This window comes from Myotis myotis, unplaced genomic scaffold (genome assembly GCF_014108235.1).
Source record: "Myotis myotis isolate mMyoMyo1 unplaced genomic scaffold, mMyoMyo1.p scaffold_m19_p_13, whole genome shotgun sequence".
NCBI lineage: Eukaryota > Metazoa > Chordata > Mammalia > Chiroptera > Vespertilionidae > Myotis > Myotis myotis.
Window position 1 is genome coordinate 18946 of NW_023416317.1, and position 17581 is coordinate 36526.

General features: G+C 37.8%; 1 protein-coding gene across 6 annotated transcripts in view; it reads right to left on the minus strand.

Annotated features, from left to right (window-relative positions):
• Nucleotides 1–4841: 4841 nt before the first annotated feature.
• PPP4R2 (protein phosphatase 4 regulatory subunit 2) overlaps nt 4842–17581 on the minus strand; it is a 67000-nt gene continuing 54260 nt past the window's right edge. For 4 of the 6 annotated variants that reach the window (XM_036331547.1, XM_036331542.1, XM_036331543.1 and 1 more), the window contains 6 exons: nt 10285–10378; nt 9103–9140; nt 8127–8201; nt 7772–7915; nt 6796–7088; nt 4842–6591 (listed from right to left, as the gene is read on the minus strand). In XM_036331547.1, the coding sequence (XP_036187440.1) occupies nt 6275–6591; nt 6796–7088; nt 7772–7915; nt 8127–8201; nt 9103–9140; nt 10285–10378 (961 nt within the window). In that variant the 3' untranslated portion in view covers nt 4842–6274. Of the gene's footprint in view, nt 6592–6795; nt 7089–7771; nt 7916–8126; nt 8202–9102; nt 9141–10284; nt 10379–17581 lie in introns of those variants that run through there. The other 2 variants (XM_036331545.1, XM_036331548.1) reach the window with 2 other exon arrangements.

Sequence of the window (17581 nt, forward strand, 5' to 3'; positions counted from 1 at the left end):
GCACAGCAGTTCTTCCACTGTAGACACAGCGAGTCCTCACAGTCAGCCAAAAATGCGGAGACAAAGAAACAGGTCACAAATGACAGAAATGGAGGAAAGCAAACTACTGGATATAGAGTTCAAAACCACACTTATAAGGTTTTTCAAGAATTTTCTAGAAACCGCCGATAAATTTAGTGAGACCCTCAAGAAATCAAGTGAGACCCTCAAGGATATGAAAAAGAACCAACTATAAATTAAGCATACACTGACTGAAATAAAGAATATTATACAGAGATCCAACAGCAGACTAGAGGATCGCAAGAATCAAGTCAAATATTTGAAATACGAAGCAAAAAACACCAAACCGGAAAAACAAAAAGAAAAAAGAATCTAAAAATATGAAGATAGTGTAAGGAGCCTCTGGGACAACTTCAAGCGTACCAACATCCGAATTATGGGAGTGCCAGAAGAAGAGAGAGAGCAAGATATTGAAAACCTATTTGAAGAAATAATGACAGAAAACTTCCCCTACCTGGTGAAAGAAATAGACTTACAAGTCCAGGAAGCGCAGAGAACCCCAAACAAAAGGAGTCCAAAGAGGACACCAAGACATATAATAATTAAAATGCCAAGGGCTAAAGACAAAGAGAGAATCTTAAAAGCAGCAAGAGAAAAACAGTCAGTTACTTACAAGGGAGCACCCATACGACTGTCAGCTGATTTCTCAACAGAAACCATGCAGGCCAGAAGGGACTGGCAAGAAATATTCAAAGTGATGAATAGCAAGAACCTACAACTACGATTACTCTACCCAGCAAAGCTATCATGTAGAATTGAAGGTCAGATAAAGAGCTTCACAGATAAGAAAAAGCTAAAGGAGTTCATCACCATCAAACCAGTATTATATGAAATGCTGAAAGGTATCCTTTAAGAAGAGGAGGAAAAATGTAAAGATACAAATTATGAACAAATACACATCTATCAACAAGTGAATCTAAAAATCAAGTGAATTAATAATCTGATGAACAGAATAAACTGATGAATATAATAGAATCAAGGCATAGAAAGAGAGTGGACTATTCTTGGGGGGGCGGGGGGATTGTGGGAAAGGATGGATAAAAATCGTACACCTATGGCTGAGGACAGTTTGGGGTTGGGGGGTAAGAGTAGAGGGTGGGGTGGGAACCGGGTGGAGGGAAGCTATGGGGGGAAAAAAAGAGGAACAACTGTAATAATCTGAACAAATACCATGTTTATCCCTCAAATAGGCAGCATTAAGACTTAAAAGCCTACTCAACCACAAAGACTTCTTGATGCCAGCATCACTGACCAAATACCAAGTACCATTACACCACATCTAAAGCACAACTTGGCCAGCTTAATGATACTTTCCACTCGTAGAAATACCCGTCCCCCACCATGGTGGAGGAGTGTTGTGCCCCTCTGTGGTCCGGGTAACTGATCTTGTCACAAAAGTTACTGTAATGCACATTTCTTAGTGATTCACTGTCTGCCTGCAGCTCCCAACAGCACAAATCAAGCAACACATAAAGCTTCAGGGATAAACTCAGCACCTTGAAGTGGGAAGTAATCTCAGGATACATTTTAGTTTTAATAAATGTATTGCCTTTGGAAAAACCTTGAAGTTTACAAATAAATTCAAAGATAGGATACTCAAATGCTCAATATTAAACTAAAGGGGAAAAATGTCTGTTGTTCTAAGACTGTTAGAACACAAGGGAACAGTATACTCTTCATTCTAGACAGCCAAGTAGCCAGACCTCTCATCCGAGTTAGTTGAAGAATCAGTCTTACTATCATTAATTCAAAACTCTGTATTAGCTATACCATCTAATAAATAAAGTAGAGATAAGTGAAATTAAGTATGACCTAAAATTCAAATGCATTTCCATGTAGAAACATGCTAGTACCCCACCTTTTTTTTTTTTTTTATTTCAGAGTATCACCTTCGGTGCAATATGTATAAAGAAATGAGAATCCAGAATTGAGAGCAATCTACCCACTTAGAGGAATTTGACACATCTTACCATGTAGTTGTCTGAAAGTGAGATTTCTAAAATGATTCTAAACAAATGTTATAGCGACAACTTAATGCCAAGAGAAATTTGACATAGTAAATATAAATTCTGTCAGATATTAAGTTTGAGTTGCTCAGCAACGAATAATTGTCCATTCAACTTAGATGCATCCTCTTTGCAAAAATAGTACCACTTAAGCAGCAGAGCTATAAAGTAATGAATACATTAACCTCCCTCCCTGTAGACCAGGAAGTGCAAATGGATCCTGAACTACGAGGACAGCAGGATGGGGGAGCAGGGGAGGACTCTGTGAATTACTATAGCAAATAAAATATTCCACACATAGACTTCTAATGTATATTTTATTGCATTATGAAAATAATACATTTGGCAAAGTAATCTAGGCTCCAAGTTGAAATAAAAACTCCCAAAAGTGTACTGATTTTTTAAAATGTGAAATATTAGATGTATTCTAACATCCTAGCATTCATATTAGGCCGATAATCCAGTAAACCTAATAATTGCATATGAAATGACAAGGTGATTTTGCATTCATCCATTTTAATAGCACAAATCTCGAGAGAACTGAACTTCATTTGATCAAAACCAATGCATTGAAGAAATTCCTGTTCAGACAATTTGAAACGCTACCCCACTTTTTATTTCCTTTGCTTCTACAAGTTGCATTTTCATCCTTACCACAAGATACATTTCTCATAATCACACATTGTAGCGGTTTTAGATGCTGCCCAACTATCTTTACAGGTAAACTAGTATATTATTTAAAAAATTGCTGATTTTGCCCTGGCCGATTCCTCAGCTGCAGAGCCTCAGCCCATAGATGGAAGTGTCGCAGGTGGATCCAGCCAAGGGCATGGACCGCGATTGCAGGCTCAATCCTCTACCCTGCTGGGGGCACGTGCAAGAGGCACCAAATCAATGTCTCTCTCACGTTGATTTTACTCTCTCCCCCTCCCACTCGCTCTAGAAAATGTTAAAAATATCCTGTGAGGATTAACAACGAAGTTGACTTTACAAATGTAAAAATGCATAAATACATGCCTATCTACACCAGCAAAGCGAAATAATCTTGAGCCTCAATGTTTTCACAGGTCACACCTTCTGGCCACGATTTCATGGATGACTTTCCATGCTAAAGCATTATGGCCTACTACCACTGCTCAGCACACTGTTGACAGATATAGTTAATAAATCCTAACTGGATTAAATTTATCTAATAATTAACACTTTCCCATTAATTTCTCCCCTGCTATTTAGAACTGAAAAGCTACATTTAAAAAAATGTAGTAGGATAATGTTTTATTTTAAAGGGAAAAGTGCCACAGATGTATTACCTGTATATTTTCACTTTTTTGACCAGCAAGAATTTCAAATTCTTTTTGCATGCTGGCCAAAAAGGAAATTTTAATCATTGAAATTAAAATTAATCATTACAATTCTTTAGATCTTTTCATCTGACTTTGCTGGTGGTATGTTAAGAAAATGTGCCTAAAATTAGTCTTTAAAAAAAGTCACACCTGACCCTGGCCGGGTTCCTCAGTGGTTAGAGCATTAGCACATGGACTGGAGGGTGACAGGTTCAATTCCTGGTCAAGGGCACATAACTTGGCTGCAGGCTCAATCCCTGGCCCTGGCCGGGGCGCATGGGGGAGGCAACCAAATCCATGTCTCTCTCTCACATCTATGTTTCTTTCTCACTCTCTCCTTTTCCCCATCTCTAAAATTTAAATTAAATTAAAAAAATCAATGGAAAAATATCAGTTGAGGATTTAAAAAAAATTCACATCTAAATCAGTTATGAGTAGAACTGACATTTTCATGAAGCAAAGTCTAAGTGCACCTATGCACACCTGAGGAAATTTACTTCCAAATGGGCATCAGTATCTTAAATCAGCGTAACAAGGTTCCTCAGTTTAACTACAGAGGTAGTCCTTCTATCCTAAAGATATTCATGAGCATTCTACAATTTTCTGTATAAAAAGCAACAAGTGTGATCTATGATCAACATATGAAACATAAATATGAAATTAAGCTGTAGATCAAAATGCAGATCTCTCATAGAGTTAAGTGACATTTTGGTACATTCACCACTGTTGTACTTTATTTAATAAAGATATACATTTGGCCTTGCAAAAATAACAATCGCAAGTTTACAAATAAACCACAGACCTCAAAGTCATGATTGCTAAAACTTCAACCTAAAGCAACAAAGTAAATCTATTTGTTTACAAATGGTCCATGGCACAATTAAAATAAAAATATCAAAAGGTCACAGGGTCCTAAAGAACAGGTTCATTGACAATAATTTCATAAATATGCTAAAGAAAATTTCAAAATTTCTTAACATGTTTACAATCTGTTCTCCTTGGCAAAATATCCCTCAACAAAATAAGGTTAATAGGTCACTAAAAAAAAATATTGCATTTAAAATTTGCTTCATTTTGACATTTTTGCAACATTAAAAAAAGTGTGTGTGATTTTTCTCCAGTACAGTAAATCAGTATTGTTCTTATTTCGACTACCACATATTCATAGATATATCTAGCTGCTGTGAACCGAAGTCAAGCCAGTCAGTAGTATGTTACCCTACAAACATAAACGAAGCCAAATCGTCCTGGTATTTTTAGTCATAGCAATTTAAGTAGTCAAAATGCAAAATTGTAGTTGCCATCCAAATCACCCAAAAGCATTATGATACAGTGTCAGAAATTGTTTGCATCAGTTTTATAAGTTCATCTGTTTACTTCAGGTATCTGAAACTAAAAGAGATTTTATTTTTGATAAAAATGTACTCAAATATTTCATAACATTAGTATTTATTGCTTTATATGAATACTGTATTGAAAGCCCAAGCATTCAGTTTACACACAGAAATTTACAGTTATATACCGCGTCACAAAGGCAGTGAACACATTACATCCTACAAAATCTACTTTACAGAAATTTAAAAATTCTAAATATCAAAAGGTACAGCCAAAGAAACAGGTATAAATTTGGCAGCCAGTAATTTGACAGGAAAATTGCATCTTACATGACATTAGATATGTGAATTTGAAAATATTGAGTTTACAGTAATTATTGTGCTTTCTGTTGATCTGAAAAATATAACACTGGCTGTTGAAGAAGCATGTTCAAAAATATTTAATTCACTTCAAAATGTCATACAAATTATGGTGATTTCTATGCACCCCTAAAGCTTCAGTCATTTAGCTCCAGTACATTACTAAAGTAATATATTAATTCTTCCAGTACAGTGGTGTTTCATATCATTGACATATTATACTCTAGAATAATTTAGAAAGAAATGTGTAATATTCACAATGTTCAGAAAAGCAAGCAAAAAGTTAAGGAAACTGCTCAGTTCTGAGACGTTCTCATGTCAGCTTTATAAGCATTCATTCTACAAAATAGTAAGCTCATGTTTGAACACAATTTCCAAGATAAAGCACATTTTCTCATAAATAATGAAGTCGTTTCAGGCACCTCAGAGGTATACAAAAGAATTTGTTTTAACAGATCTCTTGGAATGTGTTTAACCTGGTATTTCAACAGACTCTAGATTTCCAGGGTTTCACAAGGGCCAAATTTTATTTGAGTTACTTAGAAGAGAAAGAAACTGTCTTCTGAAAGAGTGAACTCAGTCATGACCAATAGAAAAAGTATCCACTGTATTTATTCATCTCTTATAGAAACAGAAAAATATAACATTTCCCCCCTTAGAATAATATATATGTGTATATATATGTATATATATATATGTATGCATATATGACTTAAAGTTCCATTGTACAGTCAAACAATAAAATCTGGAAATCAGCATGAAACCCTAAAATTCACGTTAAAATGTTGAAACTATGACCAAAATATGAAAACTGCTAGAGCTGTCAGAAAAAGACAAGACAAAAAGCTTTTTTGTGTATGTATAAACTAAATAATCTCCAAAAGGTTTTCAAAATTATAATTACTTTCCAGTTAAAAAACTTTAATTCTAAAAAAAAAAAAAAAAATCTATACACACAAACCACTGATTTGACCAAACCAAAACAGTCAGCGGTAAGCAGGACCTATGGAACCAATATTCATAGTTCTTACATGTACAACTCTTTCAGGATTTATCCCACAAAATACTTTATATTACAACCTGCTTCTCTTGTAAAACTAAAGGTCCACTTTATTACATAAGAGTTTTATACAGTGTAAAACCAGAACTGTATGTAAAATACTGTCTCTAATTAGTCTTGTTCCATTGGTTCCTCTGTGACCTCTGTGGCTGCATCATCGTTTTCCATGGATGATTCTGAGAGAACCTCTCCAGTCTCATTAGAGCTGGGTTCTGCCAATTCCTCTGTTTCATGGCAATCAGAGCCACCACTGCCAGGGCCTGTGTTCTCACTACCTTCAGAATGGAAATCTTTCCCGGCTTGAGTCAGACCAGATTCCTCCATCTGATTATTTTCCTCAGAAGTCTCTTCATTCACAGTTAAGGCATCAGATTCTTTTTCTTGATTTTTTCTTTCAGGGATCATTTCTCTTGATGTCATAAAAGACTCTAAAAATAAGCAAATGTTGTAGTTAAATTTTATTTTCAAAATACCTCCAATTTCATGAACTGTGATATTCTACAGTTCAAAATCATATTCCCTGAAATTGAGCAGCAACTATATAAATGTGGGAGAAAAGCCCAACATCAGCATTATGTTACGTTCTTTGAGGATCTCCTTACTCCACCCTTTTACAGATGGTTTCTAAATACCTTCTTCTTCCTCCTCTTCCTCTTCCTCTTCCTCCTCTTCTGTACAGTGTTGCCTGGAACAACCACTTTCTTTGTCTTTATCCTGAGATGAAGATGATGCATCTGTTTCTTCTACCAGAACGGAAGAAATTTCACTGGAAGACGTCTGACTGGCTGTCTCCCTGACTTCACTTTCTCTGTCAAACCGAAGTCTTTTTACCTCATGCCCCTCAGCGTCCACAGCATCTTCACCTGGGTGTTTATTTTTCATCGGGCTCACTGAGGAGCTTTCCGATCCAGGTGTCGGAGAATGACTGTAAATGGTTTTTTTAAGTGTCGTTAATAAAATTATTTTCTTCATCCTCTACATTCTCATTTAAAAAATCTAATTATTTTTTTAAATTGTATTTCAGTGTCAAAGTTAAATTATACCACCTGGGCCAAGAGAACACGAGAAAATTTTCAAGGGAACCTAAACTGTTTAATGAATATTTACCATTTGGAACTAGTCAATAAGTTATATGACCTTTTTGGTTCAATTCTCCAGTAAGTTAAATGCTCTCCTATAATAAAACTACAAGTCTTCCATATGGGCATGCTCTTTAAATCCTCTCACTCATTCAATCTTCTTTCCCTTAAATGATGCAGAAAATTTGATGAGATATAAATGTTTCATTTTATGATCTATATATTATTATTCACAAAATTTCAACTCATTTACAAATATATTTTCTAGTAATTTTCAAAAAAAATTAAAATACATCATGACCACCTTATTTTCGTAAGACCCCATTATAAGGAGGACCTCCCCAATTTAGCAGTTTTAGTCTTTTCTATGCCCATCTTCAGTATGTGCTAAAGCTCCTATCACATTAAAACCTGTCCTATACCTCAAAACCTTTAGTAAATTATAGATAGTAAACAATGAGTGCTGAAAATCACCAATGCTAGTATTTTATAAACAGTTTTTGTTTTTAAATATAAATCTCAAACACACCTGTGACTTTTGTCCTCAGTTTGCTGTAAGTTTGACTCTTTGTCATCTGTGCTCTCAGGCAAGCCATTGGTTGTCATGGGGACTGACATAGAAACCTTTGGTCGATTAAGTGGCCTAGGTGTTCCTGGCCCATTGATATTAGCCCTGTGGTAAGACAAGTGAACATCATTTTCCCATTTTGCTAAAAGTCATCCCTTTCAAGGTCATTCTGACTTTCAGATCCACATTAACTAATTCTGTTTAGTATATTTTATTATCCTCTTAATCCTAATTTTTAAAAAAGAATATTGAGCCTGCTACTCAAAACTAAAATATGTAAATTCTTTCTTTGGATATTAAAAATCAAGAGTCTTACCTTTCAGTATAAGTTGGTGAATTTCCAGGAAACATAACACCATTCATTCGATTTAAACTATTAGAATTGTTTTTCCTATGAGACAAAACAAACACTGTTATGGATGGTTTCATGTATTAGTTTTGACAGGAATCAAGAATTTTCATCTTTTGTAAGATATCACTGTTGCAAAACCAAACAATAAGACCTCTGTGAGAAATAACAATCATGGGATTATCTTAATAACATGTATATTCTTGAAAAAATTTTGAAAAGAAATTCAGTTTTTGTCTATTAAATCAGAGATTTTTTTAACCTTAACACGTTAAATGCCCAGTCAGTCACTAGTGACTGACACTATACTTTCTTTCCAGAAGACAAAACAGGCTGGCACTTAACGTATTAAACCAACTTTTCTCAATGGGAGGCAACGTCCTCCTCACAACCCCTCTACTCCACACTGCATCCCAGAAGACATTGGACAGTGTCTGAAGACTTTTTTTGGGGAAAAGGGGATACTAGTGACAGCCAGGGAGTAGAGGCCAGGGGCATTGCTAAACTTACTGTAATTTCCAAGATATCCACTCATTAACAAAACATTAATAGTGCCAAGGACTGTACCCTTAACCGATATCTTAATTTGCTATATAAATCTGGAGAACTGGAAACAGTTTTCCATCATGAAGAGGAATGTAATCAAGTAGCCAAATATCTAAAGATGCCCTGGAAAGGTATCTAGGATAAGATCCCAGGGCCCTGAGTGCCATGACAATACATAAATCCAAACAATGTGAAGATTATGGTAAATCACAAATCTCCTTAATCCAAACCCCTTTATTGCAAAAACACACAGGTAATATTATTGGTAATATTCAATTTTGGAAACTGGGTGATAGATTCGCAGGTATTTATAAATGTAATTATGTTTCATTACATATAAAATAAATGCAATTTTTTAAGACTAACATATTAGAAATAGAAAAGTCTCTCTACTTACTCTGAAGAAGGATATACACAGCTAACCACCATCACATTCTGCAAGCAAAAATTGGTGATTTAACATGAGGAAAAGTACTACAGTGTAAGTTTAATCATTTGTTTTTAATTTCTCAAATTCATCCTGGTAGGTTAAGTTTCTATTTATTCTGATTTTACTAACAAAAATTTTAAAATAAAACTTACAAACAAAAGACCAAAATCTAATATCCTACTAATGCATTTATTTTTTTTACTCTACTTTAGTTACTTTGGAGCCCTAACATTATATATTTCATGTAATAAAGTAGAACCACCCTCTCCTTATTGTAGTTAGAATCACCCCCAAGATACTTAGACATTGAAGTTTTAGGCCAAGTATAAATGAATTTCCTTATAAGCAGTACCAATCAAACCTGATGTGTAGTATCATATACCACAAGAGATTAAAAACAATCTGGTAAGGCCTTATGATCTTCTGTAAATGACTAAGTAACAGTTTTGGATTCCAGCTCCCAGGATAAATAAATTGAATTTGAATTATAATCTTAAAATGAACACTGGACTAGGATCAATCACCAAGTGAGGGAATTAGCCACCCACTGGTCCCTTCTTGGTTTCCAGGGCTCCTTCACCTTCTTTACCCAAGTCAACTTCCTCAAACACCTTGCTGTCTTTGCTCATCATGCTCTTCCCTCAGTCCGAAATGCCCTTTCCTTATTACTAATATCACCTCACTCACAGAAAACCTAATGTTTTCTTCATTCTTCAAGCTGACCTTTACCTTTCTCAACATCTAATTTAATGCTTTGTATCAGTGATTTTCCAGAGTTGTGTACATCTCAATTCCAGAACTGAAATAAATGAATTCCATGGATTAACACGTTTGCAAAACACTCTAATAAAGTTAAAATATCAATTATAGAACTTCATAGAACATTTAATATATTGATGTATACTATGAATATCCAGGAGAGAATCCTAAGTTGCTTTCCTAAACTTAATTGATATAAGCTCTCCTCTGCCCCTCTATTAAATCTCTCCGAAACTCTGACCACAATTCAGACAACAATTTGGGAAAAACTTCAAGTAGGTTGAGAAACTTATTTCAAGAAAAGGTGACTACAACAACTCTTACTCAATGCGTTTTTTTTAAATCTATTATGTTACAGTTTAATATAATTTCAATTAACAAAATATATACCTTCTCTACTCCTCTGAGAAATTTGTCTGTTCCTGTATAATTTCTCCTCGGATCTGTTAGCAATTCACATAGCCGCTGAATAGTAAAAGGGATACTGTAAAAGAATATAATTTTATAGTTTGAGGTCCATTAATTATTAAGAAAATTAGAAACATTATCAGTCTCACTTTTTAAAGCTTTTATCCATGTGTTAAGCTACAAAAGAAAATGCTACAATAGGGGAATGAATGAGTCATTTAAAAATAGGCAAGACAACAGGCACACCTATCATTTTATTTACAAAGAAAACAATTTTCCCTTCCTTACCTTAAAAAGCAATACAGAATATCCAAAATTAACAGAAAGTTTAAAAACTGAAAATAACAAATTTGTTTCAACTCAAAATTTTTTCCTCAATCATTCTTTTACACACAAAGATTTCTTTAAAGTCTTCAAATAAACTATGTTTTGTTATCAGATAGAATAAGACAAATAATTCCAATGGAAAAGTACTAGAGGTATGGTTCTGCTTTATAATTATAACTAGAGGCCCATTGCATGAATTCCTGCACAGGTGGGGTCCCTTGGCCTGGCAGGCTGGGGGGAGGGACTGCGGGAGGTTGGTTGTGGGAGTGCAACTGACCACCAGGGGGCAGCTCCTGTGTTAAGCATCTGTCCCCTGGTGGTCAGTGTGCATTCTAGCTACTGGTCGGCTGTCTGGTCATAACAGTCACTTAGGCTTTGATATATATATAGGTACATCTTAAGTGTACTACATGATAGCAATATACCTGAACCTTAGCCCCTCTTCTAGATCACTACTCTCCAAACCTTAAACACACCACCACAACCTGTTACTTCCTCAGTAAATATCTCATAGTGACACTGTAATTAAAAGTTTATATATTAACCAAAAATAAACAAAAAAGCACCCTGTGTTAAGAATTTTAAAATCCTTGCCCTGCCCGGTTTGGCTCAGTGGATAGAGCGTCGGCCTGTGGTCTAAAGGGTCCCAGGTTCGATTCCGGTCAAGGGCATGTATCTTGGTTGCGGGCACATCCTCAGTGGGGGGTATGCAGGAGGCAGCTGATCCATGTCTCTCTCATCGATGTTTCTAACTCTCTATCCCTCTCCCTTCCTCTCTGTAAAAAATCAATAAAAGAACATGTTTTTTTTTAAAAAAATTTTTTTAAATCCTTAACTGGCAAATACTTACAGATGTCTTTCCATCAAGTAAATTTCTTTCACACATCAAAAGCTAATACTTTCTCTTAAATTAAAATAAGCTTTAAAAAATGAGTATATTTAAGCTTCCCATTTAACACATGTACACTAAATGTTTGGCTAATTTTCTCTAGGAAGGTTAAGTAAAACTGCAGCCAATTATGAACTATTTATGTTTGGGTGATTATCATTACCGCTTTCAGGAGGAAGATGTACATTACGTTGCATAGCAATGTCGGCAAAATTCATTTTCATTCACAGACACTTTCAGAAGCCTTTAAAGTCATTTTGTCAAATGCCCAAGAGATGGCACTAAATGTCAAACACTTCCCTTCCTCACTTGAACAGGATTATATATTATTTACTTGTAAATAACAGAATCCATTGGAAATTTTAACATTGTAATTTTGAACACTGCACTAAAAGGTGTCTTTACATACAGTTATTATTTTCAGAGAACCAAGATGGCGGCATAAGGTATAGACCTGTGCCTGCTGCCTCCCACAACAACATTGAAACTACCAACTATAAGACAAAACAGCTACCATCCAGAACCATGGGAGAGCTGGCCCAGTGGAAGTTCTACAACTGGAAGGAAAGAAAGAAGCGCACTGAGACTGAGTAGGATATGCAGAGGCGCCCAGAACAGAGGTACGGGGGCGCATGCCAGGCGGGCTGCAACTGGATGCGCGGTTTTTTTCAATCAGAAGGGGTTACAGACTCTCAAATCCACTGAGCTTGTTTGGGGCGGGACTCTGGGGTCCCAGACCCCTATGGGGAGAGGCGGGATGGCTTTGCAGTGGGTCAGAGAGCAAGGGAGGCTTGCTCGCTGGCACTTGGGGATGCAGAGACGCGGAGGGAGTCGCAGAGAGGTGAGGAGTCGCGGAGACGCCATGGCCCTTTGCTCCACCCTGGTGACTCCCGGGGACCCCACCCTACTCAATTTACATCCCCAGCCAAGCTGTACCAGTGGCACAAAAGGAACCGCCTGCGCTTTTGCAGCCTAACCCAACAAACCGCAGATTTCAACTCCTCGCATCCATAAGGGACACACTCAAGAAACAGAATCAGGTTCAGAGGAAGCCGGAGCTGGACCCAGCTGGGCCAGTGACATGGAACCGCTGTACCAGCATACGCACAAGCAGGTCCACCAGATCCAGTCTCACATGGGACGCCGGGAGACGGCAGACAAGCAGTCTGTGCACTTAGAAGAAAACAAAATCCAAGCAAGCATACCAGATATTCAGCCAGCAAGAACACCTGGAGATTTTGTCCAGCAAGGAGCCGCCCAACGAAAGACAGAATGCCAGACTTCGTGTTGACCAGTTAAAGTATGATGTCCAGCACCTGCACACTGCTCTCAGAAACTTACAGCATCGGCGATACGCAAGGGAGCAGCAGGAGAGACAGCTTCTGTCTCGCACCTTTACCCCCAACGTGGGATGCGGCGCCCGCTGCGAGGCTGTGACGGCCCCTGCAAGGCTGCGACAGCCCTGTGAGGCTGCGTGAGGCTGCAACGGCCCCTGCGAGGCTGCGTGAGGCTGCGAAGGCCCCTGTGAGGCTCCGACGGCCCTTGTGAGGCTCTGATGGTCCCTGGGAAGCCGGTGGAACCGCGCGAGCCGCCCAGACGCTTCGTTGACTGCCCGCGAACCAGCTCGCAGCCCACGCACAACTATCACCTGAAGGGCGAGAGGGGCGAGAGCAGCTGTAGTGTTGCTTTCTCCTCACTTTTGACAGCGAAATCCTCATTTTAAACATAAGAGGACACAGTATTTTAAAAAGCCGTTACGTGGCTCCGTACCCTTTCTGAGGGTGAAGAAGTCATGAGAGACCTTTCTGAGCACAGGGACACATCGCAGATGGAAATAGCTACATTTTCCATGTGTATGACCTTTGACTCGGCAACAAAAAGCGTACACCTATGGATGAGGACAGTGGGGGGGTAAGGGCAGAGGGTGGGGTGGGAAATGGGTGGAGGGGCGCTATGGGGGGAAAAAGGGGGAACAACTGTAATAATCTGAAAAACAAAGATTTATTTAAAAAAATATATTGTCAAATAAATAGGAGGGCCTATTATATGCTAGAAAAACTTACTGGCCAAGCAGATAGACATGTAAATAGTTATAATAATAAAAGGTAATAATATTAAGTACACACAGTGCAATGAGGATAGAAAAAAATGCATGCCAGGGAAGTAAGCATGAACGTGGGAACATTTAATTTGAGGTAGGTCTTTGAAAGGAGGCATAAGAATAAACCAGATAAATCAAAATGAATGCTTGGTACAACTATAAGAAAGGTTTGGTTTCTGGTACTCTCCCATTACACATAGCACACAAAATAGCTTATATTTTATCTCCTGAAAATATTAAGGCTTTCCCCAATAAAATTCACTAAATTAAGATACATGTGCCCAAAAAAAGGGGAACAAAAAAGGACGCAACTCACTTTCAATGAAAAACATGAACCAGAATCCCTAAATTTGGGTAATGGGGGAAAGATGTTCATTAGAAAAGGCATACTATAAAATAACTTAGTAGAAAAATATTTTGGTTTATTTCAAAAATAATGCATTCAGTTTACTCTGTAATATATTACCTTTATTTTGCTCACACTGTAACATGGAATTTTTTATAGTATTTAAGGAACTGAGAAAAACACATACGCTTAAAAAGGCCATGACTAGCCAGCATTTTTAAAATAAGAATGCCTACAAAATCTAACACACACACACACACACACACACTGGCTAGGTGACTGGGGGACCTTGCCCAAGTTGAATTTACTTGTCTTAAATCATGATGTTCTTATATTAGGAAAACAGGGATTCTGAAAGCACACTTCTTACATGATATACATAAATCACTTAATAGTACCTGAAATATTTTATGAAGCGTTCAATAAATCTTAGTTCCTATTATCATCCTGGTCCCACCTACTATTTAACGGAGAATGCAAGAAGACACAAATGCTCCAAAAACCAACTATAGAGGCACAACACCAAAGATATATCTGTTTTAAAAAATATTCCTTTTAATTCCAAGGAAATAAGGTTACACATTTTACATTAGTTATATATCTTAGTATGACTGCAATATGTCCGTTTACTGAAAAACTGTAAATGGAAGATTATAAGAGAGGGTTTCGTGTGCCAGCAAAAGTTACTGGCGTGCCATGTTTGGCACGCGTGCCAGAGGTTGCCCACTCCTGTCCTAGGGCAATGGAAACCAAGGAGAAAATAAACAAATGGGCTGACATCAAAATAAAAAGCTTCTGCACAACAAAAGAAACCATCAACAAAACAAGAAAGCCCACTGCATGGGAGAAGATATTTGCCAATATTATCTTCAATAAGGGTTTAATTTCCAACATTTACAGGGAACTCATACAACTTAAAAGGAAGATAAACAACCCAATCAAATAATGGGCAACAGACCTAAACAGATACATTTCAAAAGAGGACATAAGGAAGGCCAAGAGACATATGAAAACATGCTCAAAGTCACTAATCATCCGATCCCTGGCTGGTTTGGCTCAGTAAAGAGAGCCTCAGCGTGTGAACTGAAGGGTCCCTGGTTCGATTCCAGTCAAAGGCACATGCCCAGGCTGTGGGTTCGATGTCCAGTGGGGGGCATGCGGGAGGCAGCCGATCAATGATTCTCTCTCCTCACTGATGTTTCTCTCTCTCTCTCCCTCTCCCTTCCTCTGAAATAAAAAAATATATTTTAAAAAAAAGAGATGCAAATCAAAACAACGATGCAGTACCATCTCACACCTGTCAGAATGGCTATCATCAACAAATCAACAAATGACAAGTGCTGGAGAGGATGTGGAGAAAAAGGAACCCTCGTGCACTCCTGGTGGGAATGCAGATTGGTGCAGCCACTGTGGAGAACAGTATGGAGTTTCCTCAAAAACCTAAAAATGGAACTCCCATTTGACCCAGTGATCCTACTTCTAGGAATACATCCCAAGAAACTAGAAACACCAATCAGAAAGGATATATGCACCCCTATGTTCATAGCAGCACAATTTACCATAGCTAAGATCTGGAAACAGCCTAAATGCCCATCAGCAGATGAGTGGATTAAAAAACTGTGGTACATCTACACAATAGAATACTACACTGAGGTAAAAAAAAAGGAATTCTTGCCACTTGCAACAGCATTATGCTAAGCGAAATAAGCCAGTCAGAGAGAAATATCACATGATCTCACTCATTTATGGAATATATGAACAACATAAACTGCTGAACAAAAACAGATCCAGAGACAGAGAAGCATTGATCAAATGCTCAAACCTCAGAGGGAAGGTAGGGGAGGGTGGGGGTAAAGGGGAGAGATCAACCAAAATACTTGTATGCATGCATACAAGCATAACCAATGGACACAGACACCAGGAGTGTGAGGGCATGGGGGGGGGGGGGCGAAATAGGGGGTGGGATAAGGACACATAAGTAATACCTTAATCAATAAAGAAAAAAAGTGAAAAAACTGGCAGCAAATACATATCAACAATTGAATATAAAAATAAAAATGAACAAGAAATCTAATGAACAAAATAAACTGAATAAAATAGAATCAGAGATATGGATGCATGGAACAGACCGACAAATCTCAGAGGGAAGGGGGGAGGCAGGAACAGGAAGAAATTAACCATAGATCTTACCTATGGACATAGATAGTAGGGTGGTGAAGGCCTGGGGCAGGACAGGAACAGGTAAAGAGGGGCAATGGGGGACATCTCTAATATTCTCCACAATGAAGATTAAACACAAAATAAAATCAATAAAAATATTAAAAAAATAAATATGAATTTGACTTGAAGTTACAAGATAAACAAATTCAGATAATTAACTACCTCATCTCTATGTGTATAAGCAACTTTCTTCACAAAAAAGATAAATACTGCCCAGCCGGTGTGACTCAGTGGTTAAGCTTGACCCAGGAACCAAGAGGTCACGGTGTGATTCCCTGTTAGGACACATGTCTGGGTTTCAGGCTTGATCCCAATAAGAGGGTATGCAGGAAGCAGCTGATAGATTGTTTCTCTCTCATAGATATTTTTATATCTCTATCCCTCTCCAGTCCTCTCTCTCTCCAATCAATAAAAACATAATAAAAAAAAGATAAATACAAAATATAACAAAGAGGCCAGTAGAGTAAAAGACTAAAGAGGTAATCATTAAACCAGACATCTTATTTAAGAAAAAAGCTACAATAGCCAATTCACTTTTGTGCTTTAGTTAACACTATTTAAGTGGAAACTAACTTAAATATCACAATTTTTAAAGGCTGAATGAGTTCAGTTTTGTTGCCTCTGAAGTCCCACAAAAGACAGAAATGCCACTCGTTTTCTGCAGTATTATCTTTACTTAAAGTGCAAGCATATCACACTCGCGGTGCGCCAACCGCGAGTTTGACATGCTTGACATCAATAGGTTCTTTCTATATTCAGACTTTAACATGTGGATAAAATATACACATACATCAATATTCATATACATATACTAGAGGCCTGGTGCATGAATTCGTGCACAGGTGGGGTATGGCTGGCCCACACCAATCAGGGTCAATCAGCCCAGCCAGCCGGCCCCACCCCCTGGTTGAACTTCAGTCAAACTCCCGGTGGAGGGGACAATTTGCATATTACCCTTTTATTATACAGGAGGATTTTGTATCTTAAACCAAACTGCAGAAATTCAGATTTTAGTCAAGTGAATCATCTTTTACAGAGCCTACTGTAGTAGGAATTTTATTTGCATCAAATAAAGTCGTCAAGAAAAAATTCATGATCTTGGGAAACAGCTGCTTGAGACTAGGATCCTGGCCTCAGCACCACCCAGTCTGATCTCAGACGCATACCAGGACCCTGCAGCCACTGGGGACAGAGACCTGTGATCACAGCTACAGACCTGCGGACACCAAAAGTTCAGAAATCCCCGTGGCAGATCCGTGAGTAACAGAGCCCATCCCCCCTTCCCGCAGGCTTGCGGGCAGCACCAGAGTAACTAACTGATAGACCCACCCCTGGCCGGGGCCTCAGCGCTCCAGGAACTTTAGCCTGGAAGTGCGCGAGCACCTTGCAACTGATC